The sequence below is a fragment of the Protopterus annectens genome, chromosome 2.part0 (genome assembly GCF_019279795.1).
Source record: "Protopterus annectens isolate FY-2018-M chromosome 2.part0, PAN1.0, whole genome shotgun sequence".
Taxonomy (NCBI): domain Eukaryota; kingdom Metazoa; phylum Chordata; order Ceratodontiformes; family Protopteridae; genus Protopterus; species Protopterus annectens.
In genome coordinates, this window is record NC_056728.1 from 594322755 (window position 1) to 594339736 (window position 16982).

The following is a 16982-nucleotide window of genomic DNA, read 5'->3' on the forward strand; positions in this document are numbered from 1 at the left end:
TGCAATCAACTTGGGTTCCCAGGTCCCTAATTACTTCTTCTGTACTTAATGGATTACCACCTATGTGGTAATTTGTGGGCACTTTGTTTTTGCCAAAGGGGATTACTATACACTTTTGGCTTAGCTTGAGGCCATGGCTCTGGCACCAGTTGTCTGTTTCTATGAGGCCCTTTTGGAGGATGCTTGTGTCGGCTGGAGAGTCGATTATGGCGCCCAGTTTGCAGTCATCTGCGAACTTAGTCAGCCACAGTCCTTCTGTGTTGGCCTGTGCCTCCGAGAAATATATACTGAACAAGAGAGGTCCCAGGACTGAGCCTTGGGGGACGCCACTTGTAACTGGTTTGGAGTCTGACATGGCTCCAGCAATTCTAACCATGTGGGTTCTGTCCTTGAGCCAGTTTGCAACCCATTTAGTGACATAGGGGTTTCTATTTAAGCTGGTGAGCTTATCTATAATGCCCGAGTGGGGTATTGTATCAAAGGCTTTTGCGAGGTCCAGGTAGGCTGTGTGGACCACCTTCCCCTCGTCAATGGCCTTGGTGACTGTTTCAAAGAAATCAACCAGGTTTAAGAGGCAGGATCTGCCCTTAACAAAGCCGAACTGGGTAGGATCCAGTGTCTGTAGGTCCCCAATATCTTTATTTATGAGGTCCATGATGATCCTTTCCATAGCTTTGCAGACCAAGCTAGTCAGGCTTATGGGGCGATAGTTTCCAGGATCCGTTGAGGCACCACCTTTGTGGAGAGGGACCACTGTTGCTGAACGCCACTCTTTGGGTACATATCCTGTAGTAAGGCTGAGATTGAACAGTAGTTTTATGTTTGGGTTTAGCTCTTCTTGGAGTTCATGTAGGACGCAGCCCGGGACACCGTCTGGTCCCATTGATGCTGTGTTTTTTGCTTTGGAAAGGGCAGCTCTTACCTGAGCATCTGAGATGTCAGGGGGGCAGCACTCTGCTGGGATAAATATTTGCCCTTTTGGTGGGGAGGGGGGGGAGAAGTTTGCGCTGAATCTGTCAGCTAGGATGTTGGCAATGTAGGTTCGGTGTATTTTTTGCCATTTTGGACTAATTCTGAGCATATCTGGGAATTCCCACCCAGGTTCCTAACATAACTAAAGAAAGCCTTGTGATTATCCTTAGTGTCCTGTGCAATTTTTCTCTCGAAGCTGGCCTTAGACGATTTTATGATTGCCCATAATTTTTTGCTAATACTGATCAGAGATGCCTTCCCTTTTTGGGATTTTGCTCTATCATGTAGTAGCTTCCTCCTTCTATTGTATAGTTTGTTTATGGCTGGGGTCCACCAGACAGGACCTCTGCCTTTGGAGGATTGGGTCTTGGTTTTATTTGGGATTGCATGATCCATGCATTCCTGAAGGTGTTCATAGAATGCATTTATAAAGGATTTTGTGGTCTGAGCCATATTTTTAACAGGCCCGGGGGGCTTTGAAGGATTCCACATTGGTTTTGAGGAGTGTGAAATTTGCTTTAGAGAAGTTTTTCACTGTGGTTTTCAGGGCAGGGGGTGGAGTCGGGATGTGAATATCCAGTGAGATTAGTTTATGGTCTGATCTTACCAGTGAGGGATACACTTCTGGTCTGCAGCACAGAGTCCCCATGTTGGTGATAATCAGGTAGGTCCATTATGTTTTCCCCTCTTGTGGGAGTGGTAACAAGTTGTTCCATAGCATTTGAGTTTATAAATTCTAGGAACCTTTGGGCTAGGGTGTTGGAGCTAGAGTAATGCTCCCAGTCTATGTCTGGGTAGTTGAAGTCGCCCAATATAATGGTGTTTGGAGAGACCTTCATATTTTCCAGTGTTTTCAGGAAGGCCGAGTGGGGTTCCTGGGTTTGGGAGGGTGGTCTGTAGCAGCCTATAAACTGGAAGGCAGTTTTACCCACTGTTAGTTGCACATGGATAGTCTCTGATGCTTCGTGCTGTGCCACCAATCTGGAGGTGTGGGTATCTTTGACGAATATTGATACACCCCCTCCTTTTGTAGTACGGTCCAAGTTTTGGGGCCGAAAAGCATGGTATGAGGTATAACCTGGTAGTGCTGGGGTGCTCTCGGGAGCCTTGAACCATATTTCTGTTACTGCACAGATATCGATGTTCTCCATGCTAAGAAGAGTTTCGAGTGCGTGCATCTTGAGGTTTAGACTTCTGGCATTGAGTAGCATTACTCTTAGTTTCTTATCCCTTGTGATACCTATGGAGGTGGGTTTGTCTTTTGAGCCTTGCCTAAAAAAGGCACTATGGGGGTAGCAAGAGCCTTTGCCAATATCCGAAAGCCCAGGGGTGACTGGTGCAAGCCGTCCCTAGCGAAGCATCGTGGTTTGTCGAGCATGTCATCCCAGGCTGACAGGCATTGGATCCCGTTTGAACGACACCATTACTTAAGCCAATTGTTGAAATTGATCATCTTGTCTTCATATTGTGGCATCATTCTTGGTGAGGGTACGATGCTACTCAAGGTCAGGGTCATACCGGCCTGGGCTGCATGCTCAGAGAGCTCCTCTATTTCTCTTTTCATGTAGTCCAGGGAGGTGCATTTCAGGTCATTCACACCAGCATGGACAATGACTGAGTCACATTTGTACTTGCCTTGTAGTGACCTGAGTGCTTGAGTTATGTGGTGGAACCTAGCACCCGACAGGCAGCTCACCGTGACCTTCTCCTTGTTCAGCCTGGTGAGCAGGACGTCAGTGTGCCTGACGATAGAGTCACCTATTACAAGTGTATCAGGTGTGTTGTTTAGCCTTAAGGGCTGTGACTGTTCGGCACACTGACTTTGTGAGCTATGTGTTGCACATGTTTTGTTTTGGGGTAGTGGTTGCTTGGGTGTCTGCTTTGGAGGTCTCTGCTGCTTAGGCAAATTTTTATTTAGAGCCTCCGAGTATGTTTTTGTGTGTTTATGTGTTTGGTTTGCTGTCATGGTAGATCTATGTGAGACTGGAATTGTAGTGAGTGTGGTTTCCTTCTCCTTCTGACTCGTTACGCCTGTACTGAGTTGAGAGAGCTTAGCCTCCAGTTTGGCTATATGGTTGCATCTCTCACATGTGTTGGAATTTGTTGGGAGGAGGAGAGGGTTGTCTGTGTACATGAGGCAGTTGTAACATTGCCTCAAGATTCCCAGATTCACCAGCTGGACCGGAGAGGAGATTAACAACTGACCTTTGGACATGCTAGAATAGTATTGGGAATTCCTTTATAATTGAAAAAAAAGGGCCAATGGGGAACGAGGTACTCTAGGGGAGTTTGTGAGGGTGTAGTGCTTTTAATATTTTAGTGCTGACTTACATAATTGCTTTAGTGAGCAAGTGCCAGGTAACTTAAATGCAATGTGTTTCAGGTAACTTAAATGCAAAAACGACAAACAGTAACTTTCTTTCAAGTGAAACAAGGAAATAAGTGCAGTAAGCAATGCAGATATCACTAGGGATCCACAGAAGAGCTGAAAAGCCGCGTTTTAGGTGGAATTAGCGTTTCAGGGAAATAACAAGCAAACAAACAAGCAGCATACAAATAAAGCTAGATTCAGCAGGCCTGGATCTAGTCTATGCTACAGCAAACAAGGTGTACCAATTTCAGTAAGAAACAGTTCAAATATGCAGGCACTATAAGCCTTTAACCAGAAATTCCCAGCTCAGAAGGGCAGAGTCCAGCCTCTCCTCCCACAAGAGTGCAGACCACGAACCTTCTTAATGTAAAATAACTGGCCTGAAGCCCAAGTGCTTAAACCAGAGCTAATACACTTTTAGAATAACAGACACTGAGCCCTCAGTCAGCAGTTCCCAAGTTAGAAGGATGTAAGCTACCTGTCCTGCCACCACAGTGCAGGCCACAAACCTTCCTAATGCAAAACAACTGGTCTGAAGCCCAAGTGCTTAATCCAAAAGACTTAGAATGAGTTACACCAAGCAGTAATAAATACTAATGAGTACTTTTAAGATGACGCAAAAGCAAAATAAAGTAGGAAGAAACACAAATACAGTAAAAGCAGATTTTTTTTTTGAGTGAGCAAATTAGATGGGCCCAGGAGTTACAGGACAGAAACAAGTGCAAATGCAGACCTTCAAATCAGAAAGTTGAGAGAGATGGAAGACCGCCCAAACAGCCAGTAACTACAAATTCTGGGCCAGAACCACTCCTTATGTGGTAGACAGGTTACCTACTGCTTACCACTCCCACTGATCAGCTAGAAGGCTTCCCTCCAACACAGAAAGGCTTGGGGGCTCAGAAGCTTACAAATAGTCCTGGATACAGCAAATCTGTATCTGGAACACTAATTACAGGAAAGGTAGGAAACAGGCTTACAATTTTTTTTTTCAGAAAAGTAGCAAAAACAGTAGTAAAAACAATTCACATGCAGTGCAAGCTGGCACACTTGAGTATGTAGCAATATTAGTCCACACACAGTTTGAAAAAATGCAATTAAATTAAAAAGAACTAAAAGCAAGTGCAGGAAGGGTTTATTAGGTAGAATGCGGTAAAGAGATGGGACTGGGGGAAGTGTCCTAGATCAAATCTATAGTGGGGCAGGCACTGCAAAAGCCACCAAATTTAAACTACTACCAGATAGGGAGGGGGGTTGGGGAAAAGTTTCAACAGAGATGTGAGGAATCAGAGTGCAAATTATAAAACCCAAAAAATATATACTGATCTCTGTATATTTGCAGAAAACTAAGACAACAGATATCTAAGCAACAATTTAGCTCTATAATACAGAATAATGCAGAAAAATATACTCAGTTCTATACATCTGCAGAAAATCTTCTAAGGCTGTTCCACTTTAAATGCAGACTGCTGCTATTAACAGTTCAAATTAAGGGAACCTTGAGTTAACAACACACAAGCAATAGAAACCACAATGAGGGGGGTGGGGAAGAAAGTTTCAACAGAGATGTGAGGAATCAGAGTGCAAATTATAAAACCCAAAAAATATATACTGATCTCTGTATATTTGCAGAACACTAAGACAACAGATATCTAAGCAACAATTTAGCTCTATAATACAGAATAATGCAGAAAAATATACTCAGCTCTATATATTTGCAGGAAGTCTCAGAATTTGATAAAGTAAGAGAAGGTTTGAATACTTATTCCTTGAGATAGAGAAAAAGATTAGGAAATGTAATTGTGAAAGTCCTGGTTACAAGAGAAGCTGAGACACAAACTTTTGGAAGTTACTTTTTTAAAATGTTTAAAGTATACATTTACACATTTTTTTCTCAATGTAATTGCTCCCTGCTGTTTTTAATTTCAATAATTATTCTTAAATGACCTGGGGGACCACTCATAGAAACTGGGTTCAAAGATGAGCTACATGGGCTGCAATGTACAAAACACACAGAATGGTGACAAGTGAAGATGGACCATGTTATACCTGTGATACACATGGAACCTTACTTCATGGAACAGAACAATTAGCAGCAAATTACTATCTCAGAAAAAATAACTGATAAAAGTACAATGCAATAAAATACAAATGAAGCAGATAAGCATTAACCTTGCTGGTTATCCAAGAATGACTATGCACTAGGCTATACAACCTCGTAATAGATGGCATGGACTGATGCCTATGTAAATAGCAAATTTATGCTGAAGGTCATAAATTACCACTAAATCCCAATGGTTTGGTCAGTCAGTGTGTAGCCCTCTTTCTCGCTGTAAGGGAATATTAGAACTTCAAGTGAAAAACAAACTCTTCAGAGATGTTTCACATCTGTGTACCATATAATAAATATAGAATGGCATTGTTCTTTCCATAGATTCATACGTGTATACTAGACTAACAACCACCAGGGTCTTTAAAAGCCTAGCCATGTAACTCAAACCAGTTTTGTCCAAGAGTTCCTTGGAGACCTATATTGTGGGTTATGTTAGTAAAGAGACTGCTAAGGGTTTTGTGGAAGGGTATGTTAGTTGGGAATTCATTTACGTACTGCTGACTTCTGTCCATCAGAGAAATGGAGGCCAGACTGGGGGTGAATTTGCAATTTCCCATTCAATGATCAAGATTTCTTTTGAATAGGGTCACGGATGAACTCTACTTCAAGTAGACGGGGAACTTATTCCATAGTGCATGGATCCTTTCAGACACATCAGTCCCTCCAGCAAGTTCTATTTATGTTGCAGACAAAGTTCAGGTCCTTGGATCTAGTGTTTGTGGTGCTGTTTGTCTCGCAGATGTGCAAGAGATCCATCAAAGCTGGATCTAAGGATGCTTTATATGCTAGGCATAGATCATCTCTCAGTAATCTCTAGGAGACAGAGTACCGAGAAAGAACCTTAAGGCACTCTGTGTAGGACTGAGTATTCATACCCTGGATTCTCCTGGTGAGGAAACTGAAGGCATTCCAGCTGTTGCAAAGGCCTGGTTAGGTACATGCCAACGGGGGCAACCTATTCAAATGATGGGTCTGATGTGGGATGCGTAGAGTGGTACTATTACTTCCTGGTACCTGGATGCCATACCCTTGCTTATGAGTTGGGTGACACAGAATGATTTTCTTATTATCTTAGCTACTTGTTGGTGGAACGCCAGATTACTGTCCACATATGTTCCCAGATCACAAACTATCAGGTCAACTCTAAGGGGTGTTTTATTGATAAAGTAATTAGCTTGGGTAGTTGTTTTCCCAAAGGGTATTATAATGCATTGATTTGCACTTAGTTTAAATTAGTGGTTTTCACACCAGTCATTTTTTTGTATTAGACCCCCCTTGTGGGATGTTGGTATCACGGGGGGAATCTATGACCGCTCCCAATTTATAGTCCTCTCAAACTTGGTAAGCCAGAGGCCTTTGACAAACCATGACTTCTGATAAATAGATGCCAAACAGTAGCGGGCCCAAAATGGAACCTTGGGTTACTCCACTGGAGGCTGTCTCTTGGTGAAGGTGGTCTCAGCAATCCTGATTTCTTGGTTCCTATCTGTGAGCCAGCTGGCAATCCAGCTAGTTATGTAGGGATTTATGCCTTGTTCTGAAAGCCTGTCAATAACACCAGAATGGAGTACTGTATCAAATGACTTGGCCAGGTCAAGGTAGGTGGTATGCAATGTTATTCCCTCATCCAGAGCTATGGTGACACTCTCAAAGAAGTCTATCATCCCTTAAAGCCAAACTGGGATGGGTCCAGTGTCTACAGGTTTACAATGCCCTTGTTGATTATTTCCATGATAATTTGTTCCATGGACTTGCATCCTAGACTTGACAGACTGGTGGGTTTGTAGTTCCCAGAGTCAGCTGATGGTCCACCCTTATAAAGAAGGATGACCACTGCAGCCCTCCATTCACCTTACGTGTTACCTGTTTTGAGGTTGTAGTTGACGAGTGCCTCAAGTGGTCCTGCTAGGTCATGTTTTAGGCTATTTAGGAGGCAACTGGGGATATTGTCAAGGCCCAAAGAAGCAGGGTTTTTGGCCTTAGTGAGCACCTCAAGACCTGCTCTCTGCTGATAGTTGGGGGGATATGCTAGAATGGATTTCACAGGGGGTAGTGGGGGGTGGAGTCAGAGCTAAATTTATCAACTAGTAGATTTGCTATGTCACCCTGCTCAGTGAAGGTTGTGCTATTTATCACCAGTTCTGCACACTGCTGAGTATTACCTTTAACGTTCCTGACCTAGCTGAATAGCAGGCCTTGTTATTGTCCTTATGCTGCAAAGCTATCCTGACCTTGTAATTGGCTTTGCTGGACATTTTAGACCTCTTAAGTTTATTGTTTAGTTGAATGAGAGAGCTTCTGTCTCTGTGAGAGTTGCTCTTTCTGATTTTGGTCATGATTTTTTTCCTTTTGTCATACAGCCTGTCAAGGTAAGGATTCCACCAGTGTGGTAGGTTTTTAGTGAAACTTGTAAAACTACAATCCACTCTACTACAGGCCCCATGAAGGCACAGTGTCTCTCCAACCTAACACCACTCTTAAGTATTCAACTGCGATACCACCTTTAACATTCCTATAAGAAAAGTGCAGTCCGGGTCTGAACTGTCTGCAAACTGCTACAGTTAACTTTGAACCTAACACCACTCTTAAGTATTCAACTGCGGTACCACCTTTAACATTCCTATAAGAAAAGTGCAGTCCGGGTCTGAACTGTCTGCAAACTGCTACAGTTAACTTTGAGTATGTGTCTACCTGTTTGAGCCAATCTTCATTTTCCCCTGGAGAGCACTGTGCTTTGGCTGTAAGCAGCCCCCCCACCACCACCACACACATCTTCCACTTTCTCTTATTCCCTTCTGTTAGCAAATAGTATCCATAACTGATCAATACTGTGTGTTTGTTAATTTAAACTATGACCACAGTAGCCTACTTATACAAGGTTATCCTGGTTTTCCACCTGAGAAATTAAGACAGGACTTACAGTTTCAGAGCAGTCCTTGGTCAATTGTGATTGTTTCTTAACACATACTTGTCTTGCTTTGGCTTATTAGCAGCAGTACAAAGAACTGCCTACTCACACTCTTGTTCTCCCCTCCCCTTCCCTGTTTATTACCTTAAGACAATCCCAGAGTTAATAAATATTACCTGTGGCAGGCACCATTTGTAAAACTACAATCCACTCTGCTACAGGCCCCATGAAGGCTCAGTGTCTCTCCAGTAAGTGTTTTACAACTGTAAATGCCTATTTATGTTGAATTGTATTAGACATTTTACAACTGTATATGTTTATGTTGAATTGTGTTAGACATCTAATATGTTTTATGCTTTATTATTGATGTTACTATGGCATGCACCAAGTTGTTTCTAGTATAATAGTATGTATGGTCTATTTGCATAGCTGCACCTTGTTCACTAATGTTATTCATGTAATTGTGTTGTGTGTAGACAGCTCATACTATTGTCTAAATTATTTCTATAAGTTTGTGCTGTTACTGGTTGATAGAATCACATTGGAGAACCACAGCAGATTGCTGCTCACTATATTTTTATCTGTGGCTGCATAACTGTCTGGGTTTTTGTTTTCTAATGTTCTTCCAATTGGCTCAGTATCTGCATATACTAAGTAGTGGTTCGGGACATTGTCCTGCATGTGGTAGCTATTTGCTCAGTGTGTTTTTTATAATCTTTATAATATATATTTACCATCTCAAAAGTGCTTACTCCTCTCTGTACTCTTCTTTTCTAGACCTAACACCACTCTTAAGTATTCAACTGCGGTACCACCTTTAACATTCCTATAAGAAAAGTGCAGTCTGGGTCTGAACTGTCTGCAAACTGCTACAGTTAACTCTGAACCTAACACCACTCTTAAGTATTCAACTGCAGTACCACCTTTAACATTCCTATAAGAAAAGTGCAGTCCGGGTCTGAACTGTCTGCAAACTGCTACAGTTAACTTTGAGTATGTGTCTACCTGTTTGAGCCAATCTTCATTTTCCCCTGGAGAGCACTGTGCTTTGGCTGTAAGCAGCCCCCCCCACCACCACCACACACGTCTTCCACTTTCTCTTATTCCCTTCTGTTAGCAAATAGTATCCATAACTGATCAATACTGTGTGTTTGTTAATTTAAACTATGACCACAGTAGCCTACTGATACAAGGTTATCCTGGTTTTCCACCTGAGAAATTAAGACAAGACTTACAGTTTCAGAGCAGTCCTTGGTCAATTGTGATTGTTTCTTAACACATACTTGTCTTGCTTTGTGACAGGTTCTTGTATGAGGGGCTGGAAACAAACCGCTTCGCTCCCCACCCTGCCCCCTATTCCCTCCCACCCCCAGTGGTCCCACCTTTATTGCACTCAAACGCCTCCCATCTGTCCAATAGCCAACCACAGCGCTAACCCAACACTACCTCCTCCATATTCCCTCTACTATCACACCTCCTCAACTGACATGTACAAGCATACCTTTCCTTTGCTCACTGCATGCACTCTCCTTGCATATCTTACATCCTACCAAAGCTCCATCATTCCCCCACTCAACCACTACCACTGTACTACTACTCACACCACCACCCATGTCTCACCCATACTCAGCTCCCCTCCCACCAGCTCAAGAATCATCCCTATGCACCCCCACATATTCTACCAACTATATTACTCAAACGTAAAGCATCCCTACAACTTAACATAGTAACCCTCCCACCATACCTATTACCCACAGAGAACAATCATAAAATTTCCCTTATAAACAAACACATTCAAAAACTGAGAAAACTAATAATCTCATGCATATCAAAACTCGCCCTAAGTGGAGACATCCACCCCAACCCTGGCCCTACCATCTCCAACCCCAATCCTCATAATCAGACTAGAAACCACAACTTCTCCCATATTACAGCCAATAGAAAGCCAAGTGACTTCCTTCTACTAAGCCTAAATATTAGAAGTATATCCAACAAAGTCCATGAACTCCATGCCACCATAGACTTATACTCCCCAGATATAGTCATCCTGACAGAAACCTGGCTAAAACCTCACATTACCAGTGAGCAAATACTACCTACAGGTTACAGCATACTAAGAGTAGACCGGCTAAACAAAAAAGGAGGTGGTGTAGCTATAATATTTAAACAGCATCTAAACATCCAGATCTTAAAATCATCAGCTCCACAAACAGGCAATGAAGAAATAATATATACCAACCTCATAATTAACCAAAACAAAACCATCAACATAATTGGATGCTACTTCCCACCTGGCCAAAACATCCCTCCACTAGAAAACCTCCTCAGCTGGTGTACCCATCATCTCCCCCAAGAAACTATCATCTTAGGTGATTTCAATATTGACTGGCAATCCTGTTCTGGCAACAATCCAACCCATCATGTACACCTTTCATGGCTTCACCCAACTAGTCCAGTCACCAACAAGGATAAATAAAAACTCCAGCAAGCACACTACCCTGGATTGGATACTAGTCAGTAAGAACCCCCAGTCATATATAACAGGCTGCTTATCAGATAGCCTCAGTGATCACTCCCCAACATTCCTACTCAAAAAATACTTGTACCAAGCTAAACCTGTCATCTATCGTCAAATACGTAAAAAAATAAACTTTAACCCACTCACATTCATCTCATCCCTCAAAGAATGCAACTGGCATGCTCTAAAGTACCTCAGTCTAGATGACACAGTTGAATTTTTTAATACTACCTTCCTGAACATCCTTAATTACCATGCCCCCATAAGATTTTCCAGAATCAAAGCACAACCCTGCCCATGGCTACAGAAAACTACTAAGTCAGAAATGAAAAACAGGGATAAAGCCTGGGAGCACTGGCGCAAAACCAAAACCCCCGCAGCTAGACAGAAATTCCTAGAACTACGCAATAGAGTCAAAAAGCTAATAAAACGGGACAAATTCCAATACTACCAGTCTGCACTAGACTCCTCACAACACAGCCCCAAACAATTCTGGTCCTCCATAAACTCCATCCTCCACCCAGGTAAAGTCAGTACCCCTCCTCCTAACATCCCTCACTCCTCAGAAAATATTGCTACCTCATTCAACACACACTTCACCCAAACCATACTATCACTAGCTAAACAACACAACCCCCCCTCCAACCCACACCTTCAACTAGTAATCTCCCCACTGCCTTCTCTTTTTCTCCTGTACCTACCTCCAACATAAAGAAACTCTTAACTAAACTTAAACCCATCAAATTAGCAGCAGACAACCTCCCAAGTGAATACCTACAAATCGCAGCTGATGCTCTGGCCTACCCAGTATCCATCTTGATTAACCGATCTCTGTCAGAAAGTTACGTTCCCACATTGTGGAAAGTCTCACATATAATTCCCTTCCACAAAGGCGGACCCTCTGCAGAACTAACCAATTACCGCCCCATAGCTATTCTCTCTCCACTCTCCAAAATACTAGAGAGATGCATACACTCTCAGGTCTCACACTACCTTCTTACTAACAACCTCCTTTCCAGTACTCAGCATGGTTTCCGACCAAACCATAGCACCACCACTGCCTTACTCTCCTTTACTAACACTATCCTTCAGCATAAAAACAATGGCTATCTCTCCTCTGCTACTTTCCTAGACCTATCTAAAGCATTTGACATGGTCCCACACAAACAACTTATCTCTGTCCTCAATAACCTATCCTTCTTACAATCAGTCACCAACTGGCTTCAGAGTTACCTGTCTGACCGCCAACAATCCGTTGTATGGCAGAATGACATATCTCCCCAACAACCTGTCTCCATAGGGGTTCCCCAAGGATCCATCCTTGGACCGCTACTTTTCTCTGTTTACACCAATAATCTAGCCTCTGCCACCAAACATGGCACACTCATCCAATACGCAGATGACTCGACCATCATCTGCTCAGCCCAGTCCCTACTCAAACTGCAAAAAGTCACACAGGAAGCCTTTTCCTCTGTTGAAACATGGTTATCCGATGCCCAATTAATACTCAACCCAAACAAAACTAAACTACTCATCTTCCAACCCACCAAACATACTCAAAACAACTCTCACTTTAACATCACAGCAAAAGACAACACCACTATATACCCAACTGAACACACCAAATTGCTAGGAGTGGAAATAGACAATAAACTAAAATTTGACATTCACATATCCATGACCATAAAAAAAGTCCACAAAAAACTAGGAGCATTATACAGAAATAAACAATTTCTCACCAAAGCAGCAAAGATTTCAATAGCAAATTCCCACCTTATCTCCATCCTACTTTATGCCTCTCCAGTATATACCAACCTAAGGCAATGTGATCTAAACAAGCTAGAGACCTGCTACAACAAAATCTCCAAATTTGCCACAGGGGCATCCTACTGTAGTCACCACCGTCTCTCACTTGCTGAACTGGGCTGGCTTGAACTCCCTCACCTCCTTCAGTGGTATCAACTCTCACTCGCCCACAAACTAGTAAACCATCCACTAAATGTCCCATCCCTCCAGAATCTACTCCAACCCTATCGCACCACCAGACCACTAAGATCCAGCAACAAAAATCACTTGCAGATCACTAAAGCCAATAACTCTGCTGGTGAAGCACTATTCTCTTGCGCCATAGCCAAATTATGGAACTCACTCCCACCCACAATTACCTCCATACCATCATGCACCAACTTCAAAACTTTATTAAAAGCGCACCTAAAAACATGCTGGCTATGCCCTTGCAACTCCCACTCTAACATCATCCACCCCATCCAACTACTACCTTTCTTTCACCTCCACTAACTACCTTGATGATAGCAAGCTCAGATGCTCATAAGCCTAGTACTTATTATACAGCAGGAACTTCTCATTGTTACATTTGTTAATGCCTGTTATGTACTTCACAGATAAAGATTCTAGTTGTCTACTGATGTACTATGTTCTTCATCTGTAAATATGTTGTAAGTAATTTCTATGTTAAATTGTTAATTACTATGTAATCCAATGTAACTACGGTCTGTTTATTTTACTGTGGAGCTTTTCTCCCCGGGCCTCCGCTGAAAATGGACCCACGTCCAGTCGGACACTCCCGGTCAACAAATTTAAATAAATAAATAAATAAATAAATAGTGTTAGATTTCGACTTACTTCTGGTAGGTATGGTAGCCTCCATGCAGCCATTTACATGTTTGTACACGGTTTCTGTAAAAAAAAAAAAAATCATATATGTACCCATGTTCTCGGGGTTTGGGGTAGCCGTGGATTTTGACAAACTGCCACTTAAAGAACTGTAGCTTGCTTTAGAATAGTTCCTAATTGTTATGGGTTTCATTGGGTTTTCTGGATTTTTATTTTGAGGGAAACAACTTTGTGGTCTGACTTCACTAATGCGGATGTGACATGGGGGGTGCAATGGTCTCCCATGTTGGTGAGTACTACGTCCAATATATTTGATCATCTAATATTGCATGACAACTACAGATATAGGATCATAGGAGGTTCCTAAGCTAATGACCCTAGGGCCCTTACAAGCCTAGTCAAATGTTTCCCTTATTTCCACGATCAGCACCTAACTATGGTTACCCATTCAACCATCCAGATTGTCTTTGAAGATGGCCAATTAGGTGCTCTGCTTGACATGAAGTGGGAGTCTGTTCCAAAGATTTGGTAACCACTGGGAGACAAAATCTGTCCCTCCAACAGGTTCTATTAATGTCACATACTAGGTTAAGGTCATCAGAGTGAATAACCCGTGTACCATTTGACTTATGAATATGCAGCATTTCCAATAAAGCAGGGTCAAAGATTGCCTTACATGCAAGGCAGAGATCACCTCCAAGTAATCTGTATGAAATACAATAAGATGACAGTGATTTCAGACAATCCTCATTGCACAGATGCTGAAGACCTTGAATTCTCCTTGTGAGGAACCTTTGTGGTCTCTCCAATTACTGCAGGTGCTTGGAAAGGTACATACCAAAGGGGAATTATACTCAATTATTGGCTGATGAGGGAAGAGCACAGAGGTTATAACTTCTTTTATTTCTGGAGGCAGTGCCCTTACTTATGGAATGAGCACTATAAAATGCCCTTCTTACCACTGTGGAGACATGCTGATCAAAGGTAAGGTTGCAATCAAACTGTGTGTCCAGGTCTCTCACCAGTGAGTGAGAACTTAGGGTGTTACTGATGTGGTAGTTAGCAGGAACATCACTCTTAAAGAAAGGGATGATAATACATTTCTTGCACCGAGTTTAAGGCCATGACTTTGGCACCAGTCATTTGTTTGTGTTTGACCCTCTTGTAGGATGCTGACAACGTCTGGAGATTCTATGGCAACTCTTAATTTGCAGTCATCTGCAAACTTTGTCAGCCACAGAACTTTAGCTTAACTTGCACTTTGGAGAAATAGATTCCAAACAGTAGAGGTCCCAGGACTGATCTCTGTGGAACACCACTGGTTACAGGTCTGCTGTTGGAGGTGGACTCCCCTAGTTTGACTGTATGGGTTCTATCAATCAGAGGAGGTTAGAAAGGATTGGGAAGAGAGACTGGATAAGCAATTTACAAAGAAACAATAGGAGGATATATGTATGGCTTCCAAATATGCAACAAAGTCTAGAAGGTTTAGGATTATTGCTTGGAAGTGGGTCAAACGAGTGGTGTCTAGAGTGAAGATTAGATGCTAAACATTGCTATGATCTTAGTGCTGTTAGACACTAAGTAGCTGCCCTAACCTATACAAGGTACTGATAACTGCCACTGAGTAGTGGACAGCTTTGCAAAAATTTGCCTAATTTACAGCAGACTGAAAAGCTGAAAATTAACTCCTGTGCTGTCCGGCCAATAAATGAGTACACTTTGAGCTCCCTGGCTGCCTCTTAACTCAGACAGACCAGGTAAACACTTTCTGCCACAAGATGGATGATCCTGGAACTTCTTAATGTAAAAGCACAGCAAAATTAGCTCTCAACTGCAGGAGGGATCAAGACCCTAAAAAGTGCTCTAGCTGATGTAACAAATTCACTTTAAGTCTCCCTGCATGTTTCCCAACTCGGACTGACCTGGGTACTTTACTATTGTTGTTAGAGTAGCAGCCCTATACTTCTTAATGTAGGAAAACATTTTAGTTATCCAAAAGTGAAAAGGTACTGGAAACAAATCAAATAACTAGCTACAACAGGTGATACACACTTTAAGCCTTCCTTTTACCAATTAATCAGTTAATAGTTTTTGATCTTCAGCAACCAAATTCTGGAAGTAAGACCAAAAAGTAAAAGAAGAAAAAGAAGAAAAACTCCAGTGTAAATAGATCTGACTGTAGCATTTGATTGCTCCAACAGTCTCACCTGTCAGAGTCCTTGCAAGATGAGCCAACTTCTCCTGAGGATAGTGAAGCTGAGATGCCATACAGAAGGCCTGCTGCCAGTTGCTACATGATATAAAAGAAGAAAGGGCTTTGTCATATTCACCACACCGTGCAAATATCAAGCCCGCCTGTTCAAATTGCTGTTTCATCATCAAGTAATCCCCATATGCAATGCTGAGTTCCTAAAAACATAAGATGACAGGAATCAGTTAAATGTTATTGTTAGATGTCATTGCAGAAATATCACAATTTGTCACATATTCATGTGTAGATCAGTATATCAAACTCCAGAGTATCTTGTAATTCAAATTAAATGTAATAAAGGACTTCTATATCAGGGCAGTGGAAATACTGTACCTTCCCCCTCTCCTTTCATTAAAAACATGCAAGAGCAATGATGTCATCTTAACCCCACCCCCAACTGCCATAGAAGGTTTCACATATCCCAGTAGTTTATATGAAGGAAAATTCTTAATCACCCTTTTCACTTCAAACAAGCTCATGTGAGCTTTCTGAACCTCTTATGTGAGCAGTAACAGTTTCAACTACTCTATATAAAAAAAACTGTACACTCACTTTATCCCCCATATGGCAAAACTTATTGGCAATACAAATCTCCATAATATTCCCTGAAAGCATCAGCAATATTCTAAGGCAGTGGTTTCCAAACTTTCTCGATTCTTGGCTCCCTTGCTGAATCCAGGTTTTCCCAAGGTGCCCCTCCCCCCGCGGTGCGCATAAAGTGAATATTAACGTAGTTAGTACTGTCACCAGTCAAACTCCTTATCAGCTATTTTAAGGCCCTTAACAAAGGGTATCCAATCTGTGTAATTAGACAGTTACAATAGTGCAAGTACATTTCTGTTGTCTTCCAGCAGGGCACACTGTGGATGCATTTCAAACACAAACACTTTATAAATACTCACAAATGACATACAATTATTCACAAAATTCCAGATAGCTGTGCTGACAGTTTCTCCAGTCATCACAAACCATATATATATATATATATACACACACATACATTGTGTGTGTGTATATATATATATATATATATATATATATATATATATATATATATATATAATAAAATAGTAAACTTCGGACTCAACACGACTCTGTAAAACTTTGAATAACAATATAATTTATTTAGTTATGGTAAGCGCTTTCGCGTACCTTCCTGTACGCTTCTTCAGACCATAAATGTTTCAACAAACTAACAGCTTTTTATACAAAGAC

At 41.8% G+C, this 16982-nt stretch overlaps 1 protein-coding gene across 1 annotated transcript in view; it reads right to left on the reverse strand.

The window, feature by feature from the left end:
• Positions 1-16982, reverse strand: part of ELP1 (elongator acetyltransferase complex subunit 1) — a 1639125-nt gene that overhangs the window by 423100 nt on the left and 1199043 nt on the right. The window contains exon 28 of the mRNA XM_044060975.1: positions 15724-15925. Coding sequence (XP_043916910.1) covers positions 15724-15925 — 202 coding nt within the window. The remainder of the gene's footprint in view (positions 1-15723; positions 15926-16982) is intronic.